Source organism: Phodopus roborovskii, unplaced genomic scaffold (genome assembly GCF_943737965.1).
Source record: "Phodopus roborovskii unplaced genomic scaffold, PHOROB, whole genome shotgun sequence".
In the NCBI taxonomy this organism is placed as follows: domain Eukaryota; kingdom Metazoa; phylum Chordata; class Mammalia; order Rodentia; family Cricetidae; genus Phodopus; species Phodopus roborovskii.
This window is the reverse complement of record NW_026126407.1, coordinates 8,456,752-8,473,102: the sequence shown is the minus strand read 5'-3', so window position 1 is coordinate 8,473,102 and position 16,351 is coordinate 8,456,752. Positions and strand designations below refer to the sequence as shown.

Sequence of the window (16,351 nt, the reverse complement as noted above, 5' to 3'; positions counted from 1 at the left end):
AGTGAAAATGTGGATTGTGGTTCTGGAGCTCTGATTCTACATTATAAATGAAACATCAGCTGATGATACCTGAGTGCTGGAGGAGGCAGCACTTATATCATCACTATAGATCCACTCTTCTGACTGTCCCACAGATAATGGGTTTATAAAATTAAAAATACTTTCCTGTTATACTTCTTCTGGACAACTCTATAATAATACTTGCCTGCCTCAATTCTGAAAAAGGAAACATAAGAGGAGTCTTAAGAGATGTAGGAGGGTTGGGAATGTAACTCAATGGTACAACTCTTGGCTAGCATATGTCTACAGTTCTGCTTTTGATGTCTAGTAGTAAAGAATCAAAGAAAAAAAAATCCCCAAACCAGCAAACAAAAATGAAAGTGAGGCTAGAGAAAGAGAGAGACACACACAGATAGAGAAAGAAAAAGAGAAAGAGAGACAGAGACAGAGACACAGATACATGGACACAGACAAAGAGACAGAACAGAGATTATATGAGTCAAAATCAAAGGTTGGGATCTTAATCTTGGTGGTGGTGTTTATGGAATTTACTGTTTGCATATGGGAGTCTTACAAAGGGAAGAAACATATAGGAAAAAATCACACCTGTTCTGAATTCTTTTTTTTTCTGTGAATGATTGGGACCTGTGTCTTGTGTAGGAGCATATGGAGTAATCAGAAACCAGAGACCTCACCTGGAGTTGTTGCCCCTGATGATCTGTATCTTCTTCAGCTGTGAGACATACAATTTTAGATCTGTACAGCATATGAAAGTTTTAGTGGAAGTGTTTATAACATTAAATATGCAAGTAAATGTTCACTTAATAGTATAGGCATGGAAGGAATAGCCCAGACCTTCTGAAACAACTATGTGCTTCTTTTCATATTTATAATAATGTAGAAAATATTAATAATCATATTTATTTTCCCATATCAACTTCAATGACACTCACTGAACAGAAGCATGAGGAAATTATTTTTTTCATCAACAATACAGAAATCTGTACACCAGACCCACTTGCATATTTTTCATAAATCCAAAATTTCCTGCTTGAAATTGATCTCGGATACTGATTATGCCTCTGAAGTTCTGATTCTACATGACAAATGAGCACACATGTGATGTCAGTGGCTGGTATTTAGGAACAACTATATCCATTACTATTAAACATAGATTTTGAGCTCTGTCATATAAATTTTATTATGATTTTGGGTATTTAAACTTGTTCATTGTTTATTAAAGCTCCATATGTTAAAGAAGAGTTAAGAACCACAGAAGGTATGCCTAAGCTGATATAAGACCCATTAGGCTTGTCATAGTGATTCAAAAATAATCACGAAACTTGCAAGACTAAGACTATAAGATCACTTTGAATTATAAGGCTACAATGTGAGTCCCTGTCTCAGAAAACCTAAACACACAATTGTGCCCCCATAGAACCCCTAATCAACCCCACCTCCAAAATAAATAAATAGTGTCCATGAAACAAAATACTTCAACAATAGCTAAGTCTATACAGGCAAGAAATAACAAATACTTTTAGCATATCTGAAAACTTGTGCTGCAAAACATCATAAATCAATATCCCAAGGCTGGAGGAAATAGCTCATTCCTACCGAGAGTGCACAGGATGTTGAACAAGCTATAATAAAAGTTACCGGTCTCCTTCCCTCACTTTAGACAAAGGTTATAACATAGTCATAGTCATCCCCAAAGTCTGCACCTCTGCATCTCTCATATCCCCTTCTAGTCATCCTGGGCCTGAGAGGCTCTGCATCCCAGAGGAGTCCAGTAACTCATTAAAGACAATAATTACCCAGGACTTCTGTAGGACCAGTTCCCCCAGAGTCCTACAGTGGTGAGTGATTATCACCAGTAAGGGATACTTACTATACTTAAGGGATGGTGGACTTGGAGAGAAACTCATGAATGGATGCTTATTTGTTTACTTGTTCGTGTGGACTATTCTTTGTGGAGTAGGGAGGGGCATTAGGAAAAGAGTTTGTAAAAACTACCTAGAAGTAATCAGAGACAAAAACTGATTAATAGAATGTACATTAGATATCATAATTTATAAAAAAAAAAGTCAAACTGGCTATTAAAGACACACAGTTTGGAAATGTTCCCAGGTAGCCAGCAGTCCATCAGTGTTTTTTGGCCTCCTGTGAATCAGGCTATAGGAGGAATAGTCATGTTGCTAGGGTGGATCAGACTTCTGTGATCAAGTTTTGCTCTTTGCCAACATGTTAAAGGCAGCAATAAGACAGACCATGTCTAATTAAGATATAAAAGAAAAACCAAATTCCCACCCCCATTTGGTTACTCACTTTTATCCTTACTTGTTTAAGAAAATGTTGACAACACCGTATCACCATCCTCCCAACCATTCTCTGTAGGATTCACTTTATGTCCTAATTCCATGTCTTATACCCATGTCGATTGCCCTGAAGCCGTAGGCAACTTGTAGTTTCTTACTTCTTGACCAGCTCCATGTATGTGGTATTATCAGCTAGACTAGGTTTTTGTGCATTGCAGATGTTCATCTGAGGGGGTCTGAATTCTTTCTCACTGGTCTTGCACATTTACTGATTGTTAGATATGTTAGTGATGTTTATTTTTGGATATGCAAATCTAATTTTGTATAAAGGATCCCACAAAGCTTAAATCATCCAAACATAAACATAAATTTACAAGACCTTAAGACTGTACCCCAGATCTCTAAGATTTCATGGATACATCCCACAAAGAAGATTGGAAAAAAAAAAATCAAGGCACAAAACCAAGTAGCTTTCTTGCATACTAGTAATTAATATATAGAACAGGAAATCAGGAAATAAAATCTCATTTTACAGCAGCTCAAAAATTAACTAGGTGGGGAAAGTTCTTAAAAATGAAAAGTTTAGAAACACTGGAGAAAGAAAGCTTGGGTAACCAACATCAATTGGACGTAAGTCCTGCTTGACAGGAAGGAATTCATGTCTGGTATTTTAAAACGGCTGGTGAGGTCATGGATCTTACAGGAGAACCTAATACTACTATTTACTAAACTAGTGTGATTTCTAAATGCATTCATATGAATATCTTTATACCACAGGTAAGTGTATCTTTGGACCTTATCAAAGAAGCTTCAAAAATGAGGAAGACGGAGACTATTACAGAAATCCATAACTTGTCAAAATGCAGAGAACAACTGACTATGGCATACCCAAACAATACAGATACATCTATAACACAATTCCTACATCTTAGATTCAGGGTCATTGTGGAAGAGGACCAAGATGTCTGCCATAAAATAGTGTTTTCCACACATGACAGAGATGCTGCACCTAGGAAATCTCAACAAATAAAGTCATCAAAATGATAGCACTTGCTGACACGCTAGCACGAATGGGGGAATATCATAAGGTCCCATATCTAGATGACGGCTGAGAGAGGGAGGATCATTTTTTCACCAGGAATGAGCCTATGATAGGTTGGTTATCCAGTCCTCAGTGGACATCCCTACACACATATATGTATGAGCAACTCTAAGTGGATTTGATAGACGACATTGATGTGCATATATACTTACATAATTATACATACAACAATAATAAAGCCACTAATTTGGGAGGGAAATTGGGAAAGTGGGGGAGTTGTGAAGAGAAAAGAAAGGCTAGAAATGATGTAAATACAATATCAGTGTGTGAAAATGTCACTAAATACTTTAAACTAATAAAAAGAAATATTTAATAAAAAGTAAAGTTACAAGAGTGAAGTAAGACTCAGTAACTTAAAAATTGCATGTTTTCTTTCATTTGTGGATCTTATATTTTAAAAATTTATTATATTATTTTAACTATGTGTGAGTGCACACGCACCTTCAAAGATCAGAGGCATCAATTGTCCCTGGAGCTGCGGTTTTTGAGCAACTTTGTGTGGATGCCTGGGACCAAACTGTGGCACTCACCAAGAGATTACATAATTTCAGCTTCTGAGTCATCTCTCTGACCTTGATCTTAGATTATCTGTCTGTTCATCTTTCTGTTTGTCTGTATATCTATCTATCTATCTATCTATCTATCTATCTATCTATCTGACCCTAAACTTTGAAACAGCAATAGAAAAGTAAGCAAAAAACTTCAAAGTGTGAATAAGCACAGGCTAGGACTTTCTGAAAAGGACTCCCATAATACAGAAAATAATCCCTAGAATTGAGAAATGGGATATAGGAAATTCAAAAGCAATTTCTCAACACACAAGATCAAGAGATAGTCTACAGAATGGGGTACCACCTCTAGGCAGAAAGCTATGGGCAATTAATTGATTGCTGAGAGAGGGAGGATTGTTCTTCACCAGGAACGATCCCCTGATAGGTTGATTATCCAATCCACAGTGGTCAGCCCTACACAAATACAATATGAGCAACTCTAAATGGACTCAGCAGACTCTATAAATATGTGTATTACATATATATACATATATAAATATGTATATGTATTAAAAAGGAGATCATGAATTTGGGAGGGAAGTGGGGAAAGTGTGAGGAGTTGTTCAGAGAGAAGAAAAGATGGAAATGATCCCCTAAGGATGCCATCACTCCCAGAGCAGAAAGTAATTTTAAGAATATGACATCCTTATTCCCAAGAGGTGTGGTGGGTGGTTTTTGGTCATTCAGTGGGTTACAGATATTTGTGGTCATTTAGGGGGCTTGGTTAAAAGATTTTATTGGTAATGGTCAGGAAAAATGCTGAACAAAGGAGATTAGATTCAGGGATCTTGTTCTGAAAAGAAAAAGGGGAGCTATAGATATGATAGGATAAAAAGATAGATTATTGAATTAACTTGTAAACCATAAAAGGAATTACTAGTCTTAATTGTTTTATAATGATATGGAATTTTGAAACTGATAGCATATAACATAGATTATTGAATATACTTTTAAACAAAAAAAAACCCAACTACTAGTTTTAAATATTTTACATTAATATGGATTTTTGTATATTGATACAAATTTGAGGTTAAGGTTATTTTTGTTAGAAAATACTATACATGCATTTCTAATCTTGTTATATGTATGTACCTATACAGCTCACTTACCAATGTAATGCAATGTTCTAGTCCTTGTAAGTTATTGTTACAAACTATTTAGGATAATAAAGAAATGCAGGTAAATATTCACCTGTTAAAAATATAACTTGTTGTCAATGTTAAGTATGTTTAAAGGCCAAACAGATATATTTTAGATAAACTGGTGGTCTTCAAACACCTCAGAGATCTACAAAATATGACATTTAAGATGCTTTAATAACATAAGGTTCTTTTTATGACAATGAGACATGTCTGTTCCTGTAAGTACCAATCTACTTCAGAGAAGATAATGGGAATCAAAGAAACTCCATAATGAGTTTACTTTCTTTGTGGGAAAGGTTAACCCCTGAGCAAGAGACTGCTCTTGCCTCGACTACTGACAGTATGTTGTCCAAATTGGGAAAGCAGGACACAAAAGAAAGTGAATGCCAAACTTTGCCAAGACAAGGTAGGACAGCCCTTCAGAATATTCTGCTTCACAGGGAAGTCTGTCAGATATTCTAGGCATGTAGGCTGAAGATGGATGCCCCAATGTTTCAGAGGAACCTTGGTTGACTTCCCAGGCAGCCAGATGTTTCTGCAGTTCTTACATTTTTTTTGGAAGTCACTTCCTGCTTACTTAGGAAAAACTATTTCCATCTCATGTCTCTGATGGAATTGAAAACTAGACAGTTATATTGTAATCTTTCCTTGTTAAAAAATTCAGAAAAGAAACTCACTTAAAGAGGTTTTAAGTGTATGGGATTGAGAGACATCAAAAGATAGGGGTTGGTGATACAAGTTAGGATAGAAAATGAATTAGGTAGGACATTTTGGACTCACCAAGATTGGGTGGATAATGGAATATTTGGTCTTAATTTGTCAAATGTTAATGGACTAGACATTGTTAAAGCAATTATTGCCTAAATTTAGTTGTTGTACTTATTGTATATAGTTTTTATGTTAGTTATAAACTTTCCCTTTTATTTTAGAAAAAAAGTGGGAATTATTGTGCTATCTTGTTTGTGTTCAGATAAAGCTTGCCTGAAGCCAAAGGGTGGAGTTAGCCACTAGTTAATCATAGAGGTCTAGAGGCCTGTACAGACAGGAGACAGGAAGTGATATGGCTGAGCAGAGAGAGAAAGGGATAAGGCAGGACATAGACAGTAACTCAGCCTTGTTTTGGCCTGAGATTTCATAGAGGTAAGAATTGTAGTGGCTGGCTGCTCTGCTTCTTTGGTCTTTCAGCTTTTATCCTCTAATGTCTGATTCTGGGTTTTTACTATTAAGACTAAATAGGATCATGCTCCCTCAAAGTATCATTATTTGCAGATGATATGATAGTATATATAGACAACAGCTAAATATATACCAATGAATTCATGCAGGTAATAAACACCTTCAGCATACTCAGTATTGAGTATGCTGAGTACAATCTTAACTAAAAATCCCCCACAGCCCTCATAAATACAAAGAAAGACTGAGAAAGAAATCAGGGAAGCAACACCCTTCACAATAACTACACACAAAATTAAAATATCTTGGTGTAACCCTAACCAACCAAGTCCAAGACTTGTATGACAACAACTTCAAGTCTTTGAAGTACAAAGTTGAATGATATAACAAAACAGAAGCATCTCTGATATAAAATATTATTTTGAGGTGTGTTACTTTTGTTTATGCTCTGGAATACTTGTTTAATGATGCAAAGAGGTGTTTGATTAAAGAAAGCTCACCTGTGGCCAGGAGATTGTATCAGCAACTAGCTAACAGAAAGTGGTAGGAAGGAGCCAGGTTGTGAAGGGATTTAAGGAGGGGTGAGGAGAGCTTGAGGGCTTCTGGAGAGATGGGGGGAGATGAGGCAAGCTACTTACTATTCAGCCTCTTTGAGAAGCAGAAATCCATCTCCACCTTTGAATCCTGAGTTCTTTAGAGGGACAGATATTTAGAGAAGTTCCCTTCTGATCTTTGAAAGAGTCAGAGCCTGAGGGAAAAAATCCTAACTGCTGCTGGTAACAGTGGAGTTGCAGTTGCTTATTCACATAGCTATGGCGTAAAAGGCAGCAAAAATTTAAAAAGAGGAAAACAGGTTTCCCATGGTCATGGACTGGTAGAATAATTAGAATAAAATGGCAATCCTAATGAAAGCAATCCCTATCAAAATTCCAACACAATTGCTTACAGTCCTTGAAAGGACAATACTCAGTTTCATCTGGAAAAACAAAACAAACAGACAAAAAACCTAGAATGCTAAAAGTGTCCTGAAAAATAAAATTAGTTCTGGATGCATTACCTTCACTGATTTTTAACGTGTACTACAGATCTATACTAATAAAAACTACATGGTTTGGGCATTAAAAGACACACATTGATCAATGTAATAGAACTGAAGACCCAGACATAAATTCACATACATGTGGACACCTGACTTTTTTTTTTTATAAAGACACCAGAAATTTACAAGAGAAAAAAAGATGGGCTGGGGTTTGGTGGGGGTGATAGGGGAGGATGGGAGGGTGAGGGAACTGGGATTGACATGTAAAACAACCTTGTTTCAAATTTAAATAAAAAAGGAAAAAATAAAGAATCTATACACCAACAAACCAAACACTCCAATTAAAAAATGGAGTACAGAGCTGAACAGAGAATTCTCAATAGAGGATTAAAGGGATGTTTAACAACCTTAGCCATCAAGGAAATCGAAGTTAAAACTACTTTGAAATCCATACCTGTCAAAAAGGCTAAGATAAAAACCACAAGTGACGGCTCATGCTGGTGAGGATTTGGAATACTCCTCTATTAACAGAGGGAGTGCAAACTTGTACAGTTACTATGGGCATTAATATTGCAGTTCCTCAGAAAATTAGGGCTCTATCTACCTCAAGACCTAGCTATAACGCTTTTAAGCATATATCCTAATGATGTACCACAACACCACTATGACACTTGCTCAACTATGTTCATAGTGATTTTATTCACAATAGCCAGAAACTGGAAACAACCTAGATGCCCCTCAAATAAGGAACTGCTAAAAAAAATGTGGTATATTCACATTTGGAGTATTACTTAGCAATTAAAGAAGCCACTTTCTTAACCAGGACAGGCTCCTAGTGGTGGAATTGGGACACCAATTCATCCACAAAACTTGTGACCAAGGCAAGTCCTGGCTGCAAGATGTGTTGGGGCAATGATGGCTCACAGTTCATGGGAGTGACTAACCAATGACTGATCTAACTTTAGGTCCAAGACAAGAGAGTGAGCCCATGGGTAGCCAAGAAATGGAATCTGGATGGCTCAGAGACCTAAGGTACAACCTACCAAAAAAGGCAATGAAATTATTCCTAACAATATTCTGTTATACTAATAGACTGGTACTAATAGACAATGAAGCATCCTCTGGTAGCTGATGGGGTAGATGCAGAGGCACATACCCAAACTTAGGTGGAGCTTGGGGAACCCTGTGGATGATTAAGAGAAAGAATTTTAGGAGACAGAGAGTCAAATGCACAAGGAAAATGACACATAAAATCAACTAAGAAGCAGTCATAGCTGTTCACAGAGACTGAAGTATCAGTTAAGGAGACAGTGTGTGTCTGCACTAGGAACTCTGCATACATGCTATGGTTCTTTAGCTAGGGGTTTTCGTGGATTCTTAACACTAGGCATTGGGGTGTCTCTGACTCTTTTGCCTGCTCTTGGGACCCTTTGCCTCCTACTGGGTTGCTTCATCCAGACTTGATATGAGGTTTTATCCCTAGTTTTATTGCATCTTGTTACACTGGGTTCAGTTGATATCCCTGGAAGATTTGCTATTTTCCATAAGGAAATGTAGGGGAAGTGGATCTGAGAGAGGTGGGATGTGGGAGAGGGATTGGGAAGAGTGGAAGGAGGGATATACTGTATGAAAGAAAATAAACAGAAGGAGATTACTGAGCATAAACATAGTATTATGATATATCATTTATTCATGTTTAAAAAGTATACTACAGTCAATACAGAAATTTGCATAAAATCACAAAACATTGGGATAACAAGAATGTAAGAATTGGAGATCTAATATAACACTGCCTCTTACCTAATGATTTTCTAGAATCACACATGCTAGGCAGTGGATGGCATCAATGAGTCACTAAGGTTCCATACCCTAACTGAGCTACCCAAACTCCTGTTTGCAATGGAAATATCATGTAGTATGTTGCTATGTGTCTCATTTCAGAGATACATATTATAATATTAATATCAATATGTTTTCCAGATAAATTTAAGTGAAAAATCCCAGCATTGCCATTATAAAGAGATTTTCTTCTTGCAAAGGACCCTTATCAGTGCCTCTTTTATATCTCTGTTCCTCAGGCTGTAGATGAAGGGATTCAGCATGGGAGTCACCAGTGCGTACATCATTACCATGGCAGTCTCCTTCACAGTAGAGTTATTAGTTGATGGACACAGATAGAGACCAATAATTGTCCCATAGAACAGTGAAACCACAGAAAGGTGGGAGCCACAGGTGGAGAAGACCTTGTGGATAACCCGAGTAGATGAAACCTTTAAGATGGAGCAGACAATCTGTACATAGGACACAATGATGAGTAAGAATGGGACAACAGTAACAAGCCCTCCAATGGTAAATATCATCAACTCATTAATATGAATGTCAGAACAGGCCAACTTGAGCAGGGCAGATATGTCACAGAAAAACTGGGGGATCACGTTGTTCTCACAGAATGATAATCTAGCCAAGAGTAAAGTGTGCAACATGGAATACAGCATGGCAAGTACCCAGCACAGCCCCATCAGACATATACAGAGTTTGGGGCTCATGATGATGGTGTAATGAAGGGGAAAGCAAATGGCTACATAGCGGTCATAGGCCATGACTACAAGAAGGAAACTCTCCATGGCTGCAAAAGCTATTAGAAAGTACATTTGTGTCAGGCAGCCTGCATAGGGGATGGATGGGTCCTGGCTCTGCATGCTCTGTAGCAATTTGGGCATTGTGACAGAGGAGAAGCAGAGGTCAGAGAAGGACAAGTTGCTGAGAAACATGTACATGGGTGTGTGGAGATGGGAGTCCAGTAGGATGAGGATGATGATGATGAGGTTCCCCAGGACAGTGGTGAGGTACATGGCCAGGAACAGGGCATAGAACAGGTGCTGGTGCTCTGGGGGGATGGACAGGCCCAGGAGGACGAACTGGGAGATGACAGTATGGTTGTTCATTATCACTTTTCATCTCCAGCATCCTAACAAGGATGTATCATGGTCCCTTAAAATTCAAAATAAAAATGAACATATATCTAGCACACATATACTATAGCAATGGATCTGACAGTTATTATAGCAATTAAATACCAAATTCTATATGTCTGTAATCATTAAAATCATTAATAATTTTTTTAAATTTTTCTTTAATAGGTGTCTGTGTCCCATCTCTTCCTAGACAGTTCTATGAATTTCTACCAAGGTACAAAATAGACTGATGCATCTCTCTCCTTCTGTCTGCATATCCAGGATAACTGTTGTTTGGTTCATTTGTAATTTGCTCTATGTTGTATTGTATGTTGATATTCTTAAAATTTTTGGATGAGCTTTATTATCATAATTTTACATAAATTTCAAGAAAGCCTCACATACTCTATTGCTTTAGATTACCATTTAAACTCAGACATGAATGTGTATGTAGCATGCAAATTTTTGCTTCATTGTTCACCAATGAAGTTCCAAGTGAAATTCGTGTCTTCATTTTGTTGTCTTGAAATCATTCCTCACTCTATTAGCTCTCCAATATCCTATAGTACAGTAAAAGAATTCATTTTTGTGTCAGAAATTTGTGTATCTCGATCCATTAATTTGCATTACCTTGAACTGCTGTCACAGATTATACAGAGTGCCCTCTTCATTCTCCTCCTATTTCATCCCTCTCTTCCTATGAGATTATAACCATATATCAGGATCACATCTTGACTTTATAGAAATATAGAATCAGACTCTATCAATGTTCTCATGTTTCCTGACCATTCTGTTTTTCTTCAAACTGTTTCATTTACACTGTGGCATTCTAACAGAGGAGTTCCAAAATATGTTGCCAGATTTTTTCTTCAGATTAACACTGTCTCTCTGAGGATAAGGACAAAGCTCCTGTCAGGGACACTAATGCTCTTTCATTATTTCATGTGTACCAAAGGAATATCCCTATATGGTCTCACATTGACACTTGTATTTCTCTCTTATCAAGGCTGTGGTGAAAACTCTTCATCTCCCAATTTCAGAGTTTCTCTTCCGCTTGCCTATTACTTCCTCCCTTCTCTTTCCCCTCTATCTGGTTCATCCTTGTTCATATCTATGGATATTGCTTATCACATACACAGCTAAGCTTACACTGTCTCCCCATACTAAGACCTTCACCCATCTTTCATTGCATCCTATACATATTCCCTGCACTTAATATTTTGATCACTGCTTTAAGTTATCTTCACATCAATTGTAAAGTATAATTCAGGAAATGTCACATATGATTGCATTCCAATTGATCATCTATAGTCATTCTTAACCACCTACTAGGGCCTGTATCTGTCCCGATGCATGAATTTGAGCAGTAAAAAATTGTTACCTGATGCTCAAACTGACACAGATTTTTTTTTAACTTTAAGGTAGAAAAATCCCATTTAAATAGAAAGACTTGACCTGTTAGCCCAAAATTTTAAACTCTATAATGAGTGTCTGAGGTATAATGCTGCAGTTCTACAGCATTAGATTATATATCTCCTAGTAATACGGATGACTCCAATCATATACATATGCTTTAATCCACAAAATGTCATTGATAATGGTACAGCAGACAGATGTGATGGAAATTTTTATGAATTATAAAAAAATTAACAGAGTTAGTTTGGAATCTTCACTTGAGTTATTTCACAGATGTCTGTACTGTATGTGATAGTTAATTTATACATCAAATTTGTTAAACACAATGTCAATCTTTGAAAAATACTAGTTGCTGTGAAGACAGTTTATAAATGTCATTTAATCTGTAGACTTTGACTAAAGTAACTAGCACTTTATCAGATAATCATTATGCAATCAGATGAAGGAATTAAGGGAAATGCTCAGTTCCCTGAATAAAAGTTTTCATATTCTGCCTTATATACTTGTCTGTATCTTCTACTCTTCTCAGGTACTCCAATATTCTAGACATTTTTTTCAAACGTTAGCCTTATCAACCTCTATCAGTGGTCAGTCTGTGTACTATACAACAGGCATGGGCACACACACACACACACACACACACACACACACACACACACACACGTGTTAATCTGTGGTTCTTGACAACCCTGGATATTGAATCTATCCCAAATGTCCCAAAGCTCACAAAAGAGGAGAGACATCAAGGGATCTAAGCAACTTTCCTTTAAATAGAACAACCAAGTGAGACTGATTGCATCTTTACAGACTGTCAGAGTTTAATACACCTGACTTCAGAGTTTGAACACTTAGATTTTTGAATTAGCATTCAGAGGGAAAGACATGTAGGAAAAAATCATGCACCATTTAGAAAGATGCATTCCTTGTGTATCTAAGACTGGCCTCAAATATGCAGCATTCCTGCACCTGTTGCCCTATCACTGGGATGTCATTGTGCCTACATTCTCCTTTTCCCGTAAACGAGCAGTGCCTTTGTGTTAGGTGGGCATGTGTGCAAAGATCAGAAGCCAGAGAAATCACCGTCAAATGTTACCAATGATAGACTTCATGTTTCCTTTAGATGTTAAGCCGACAGTTCTCAAATTAAACAACAATCAAATATCCCAAGAAATATGTGTCTAACATGTGGGACAAAGCATATTATCTAGGATTCTGTAGCAGTACTGATTTTGGTTGAATAGCTTTTATTGTATATTTTATGACTTTCCAGATTTTACCACTAGAACAGAGTTTTGCAAACTTGTACAGATAAAATCAACCATCATCTTGGATAGGACATTGCTCAGAGTTTGTTAAGACCCCTCAGGGGGAAAGAATAATACATAAGCATACCACGTTATAGCAGTGAACTCCACCTCACAGCACTTCTCTTGTGTTGAGATGGTGTGATCTTGAGAGGAAATTACATAGTGAGTAAATCTAATGAACCCACCAAAAAGAAAATGCTTATATGATAGTCATGAAACAAATACTTTCCAGTGTAATGAAGTCTTGGGAGACAGAGAAAAGAAGAATGTTATCATACCTGGAAAACTATCCTGAATCACACTGGAAATTCATGTGGACTGACAGCTAGACACAAGCGTATTTTCCTAAATTTACCCAGATCTGCTGAGGCTGTCAAAGCTTCTGGTTCACTATCCCTTTCACCTTCATTTATTTGCAGTTGCAGGAATTAGTAGCCTCTGTACCCATCACCTATCTGCACCACTCCTAGTCACATCCCCCTGATGACATTCCTAGGCCTTATGGCCTCTGCATCCCATAGGAGTCCAGATCCTGTATAACTCATTAAAGACATAGTAATTACCCAGGTCTTTTCTAGGACCAATTTGCCTCCAGGATCTCTAGTGGAAACCAATTACAGTCACCAATCACTCCTTCCTACATATAGGGAAGGTAGAATTTAAACAACAACAACTAATAAACAAATACCAGTAACTAGAAAGTAAAAAAAGCAGAAAGTCAATGCTTGTTCAGGTATGAAAAGGGTTTCTGCTTGACTGGAGACCACTTTTCCTGGGGGGGGGGGGAAGAAGTACAGAAGGTTAGCTGGAAAACCATCTTGAATTAGCAGGTGTTAGCCTGATTGTTAATGATTTAAAGTGTCTCCTACAATAAAGCATGACACAAGAAGCCATCAGAAGTTTTTTGTTTTGTTTTGTTTTGTTGTTCCCCCACCTCCCCATTCTGGTGGCAGAGGCCAGTAGGACAATATATATATATATATATATATATATATATATATATATATATATATATTCTTTGGTTTTGAGCCTAGCCTTGATTGGCTATTCTATCTCTCCGGCCCATACAATAGTCTTTCTCCACATCCTCTCCAGCATAAGTTGTCATAGCTGTTTCTAATTTTAGCCATTCTGACAGGAGTAAGATGGAATCTCAGAGTTGTTTTGATTTGCATTTCCCTGATAGCTAAGGCTGTTGAGCACTTAAGTGTCTTTCAGCCTTCTTGATTTCCTTTATTAAGAGTTCTCTGTTCAGTTCTGTACCCCATTTTTTAATAGGGTTATTTGGTGTTTTGGTGACTAGTTTGTTGAGTTCTTTGTATATTTTGGAGACAATCCCTCTGTCATATGTAGGATTGGTGAAGTTCTTTTCCCAATCTGTGGGCTGCCATTTGTCTTGTCAACTGTGTCCTTTGCCTTATAGAAGCTTCTCAGTTTGAGGAGGTCCAATTTATTAATTGTTGATCTCAGTGCCTGTGCTCCTGGAATTATGTTCAGGAAGCTATCTCCTGTACCAATTTGTTCAAGGATACCTCCCACTTTCTCTTCTAAGACGTTCAGTATGGCTGGATTTGTGTTAAGGTCTTTGATTCATTTGGACATGAGTTCTGTGCATAGTGATAGACATGGGTCTATCCTCAGTCTTCTACACACCATCATCCAGTTATGCCAGCACCATTTGTTGAAGATGCTTTCCTCCTCCCACTGTATACTTTTAGCTGTTTTGTCAAAAATCAGGTGTTTGTAGGTGTGTGGGTTAATAAAGTTGGGGATGGTGATGCCTCCTGAAGTTCCTTTATTGTATAGGGTTGCTTTTGCTATCCTGGGTCTTTTGTTTTTCCATATAAAGTTGATTATTATCCTTTCAAGGTCAGTGAAGAATTGTGCTGGAATTTTGATGGGGATTGCGTTAAATCTGTAGATTGCTTTTGGTAAGATTGCCATTTTTACTATGTTTATCCAACTATCAAACAGCATGGGATATCTTTCCATTTTCTGGTATCTTCTTCAATTTCTTTCTTAAAACACACAAAATTCTTATTATATATGTCTTTCACTTGTTTGGTAAGCATTACCCCAAGATACTTTATGTTGTTTGTGGCTATTGTAAAGGGTGATGTTTCTCTGATTTCTTTCTTAGCCCCTTTGTCGTCTGAAAAAAGTAGGGCTACTGATGTTTGTGAGTTTATCTTGTATCCTGCTACTTTGCTGAAGGAGTTCCCTGAGAGAGTTTTTTGGGTTGCTTATGAAAACTATCATATCATCTGCAAATAGAGACAGTTTGACTTCTTCCTTTCCAATTTGGATCCCCCTGATCTCCTTTTGTTGTCTTATAGCTTTAGCTAGAACTTCAAGTACAATATTGAAGAGATATGGAGAGAGGTGGCAGCCTTGTCTTGTTCCTGATTTTAGAGGAATCACCTTAAGCTTCTCCCCATTTAGTTTGATGTTGGTTGTTGGTTTGTTGTATATTGCTTTTATTATGGTTAGGTATGTTTCTGTTATCCCTGATCTCTCCAAGACCTTTACCATGAAAGGGTGTTGAATTTTGTCGAAGGCTTTTTCAGCCTCTAGGGAGATGATCATATGGTTTTTCTTTTTCAGTTTGTTTATATGGTGGATCACGTTGATAGATTTTCATATGTTAAACCATCCCTGCAATCCAGCAGGGATGAAGCCTACTTGGTCATGGTGGATGATTTCTCTGATGTATTCTTGGATTCAGTTTGCCAGTATTTTATTGAGTATTTTTGCATCAATGTTCATCAGGGATATTGGTCTGTATTTTTCTTTCTTAGTTGTGTCTTGGGTAGCAAGGCTTGGGTACCAAGGTTATTGTAGCCTCGTGGAAAGAGTTTGGCAATGAACCTTATGTTTCTATTTTGTGGAACAATTTGAGGAGTATTGGTATTAGTTCTTCCTTGAATGTCCAGGAGAATTCTGCACTGAAGCCATCTGGCCCTGTGCTTTTTTTGGCTTTCGATGACTGCTTCTATTTTATTGTGGGTTATAGGTCTATTTAAGTTGTTTGTCTGTTCTTGATTTAAATTTGTTAAGTGATAGTTATCCAGAAATTTGTTCATTTCCTTTGAATTTTGAAATTTTGTGGAATATAAGTTTTCAAAGTATGACCTGAAAATTGTCTGGATTACCTCAGTGTCTGTTGTTATGCCCCCCTTTTCGTTTCTGATTTTGTTAATTTGCATGTTCTCTCTCTGCTTTTTGGTTAGTTTGGATAAAGGTTTGTCTATCTTGTTGATTTTCTCAAAAAACCAATTCTTTGTTGCATTAATTTTTTGTATTGTTTTCCTGGTTTCTACTTTATTGATTTTAGCCCTCAAATTGATTG

At 37.2% G+C, this 16,351-nt stretch overlaps 1 protein-coding gene across 1 annotated transcript; it reads right to left on the bottom strand.

The window, feature by feature from the left end:
* Positions 1–9,337: 9,337 nt before the first annotated feature.
* Positions 9,338–10,270, bottom strand: LOC127219725 (olfactory receptor 1468-like). Its single transcript, XM_051181494.1, has one exon. It carries the CDS (start codon positions 10,268–10,270, stop codon positions 9,338–9,340), a length of 933 nt encoding a protein of 310 aa, XP_051037451.1.
* Between the last annotated feature and the right edge of the window lie 6,081 nt (positions 10,271–16,351).

Excerpts from the sequence above, each read along its gene's own strand:
- LOC127219725 (XM_051181494.1), bottom strand. The coding sequence starts at position 10,270 with ATGAACAACCATACTGTCATCTCCCAGTTCGTCCTCCTGGGCCTGTCC.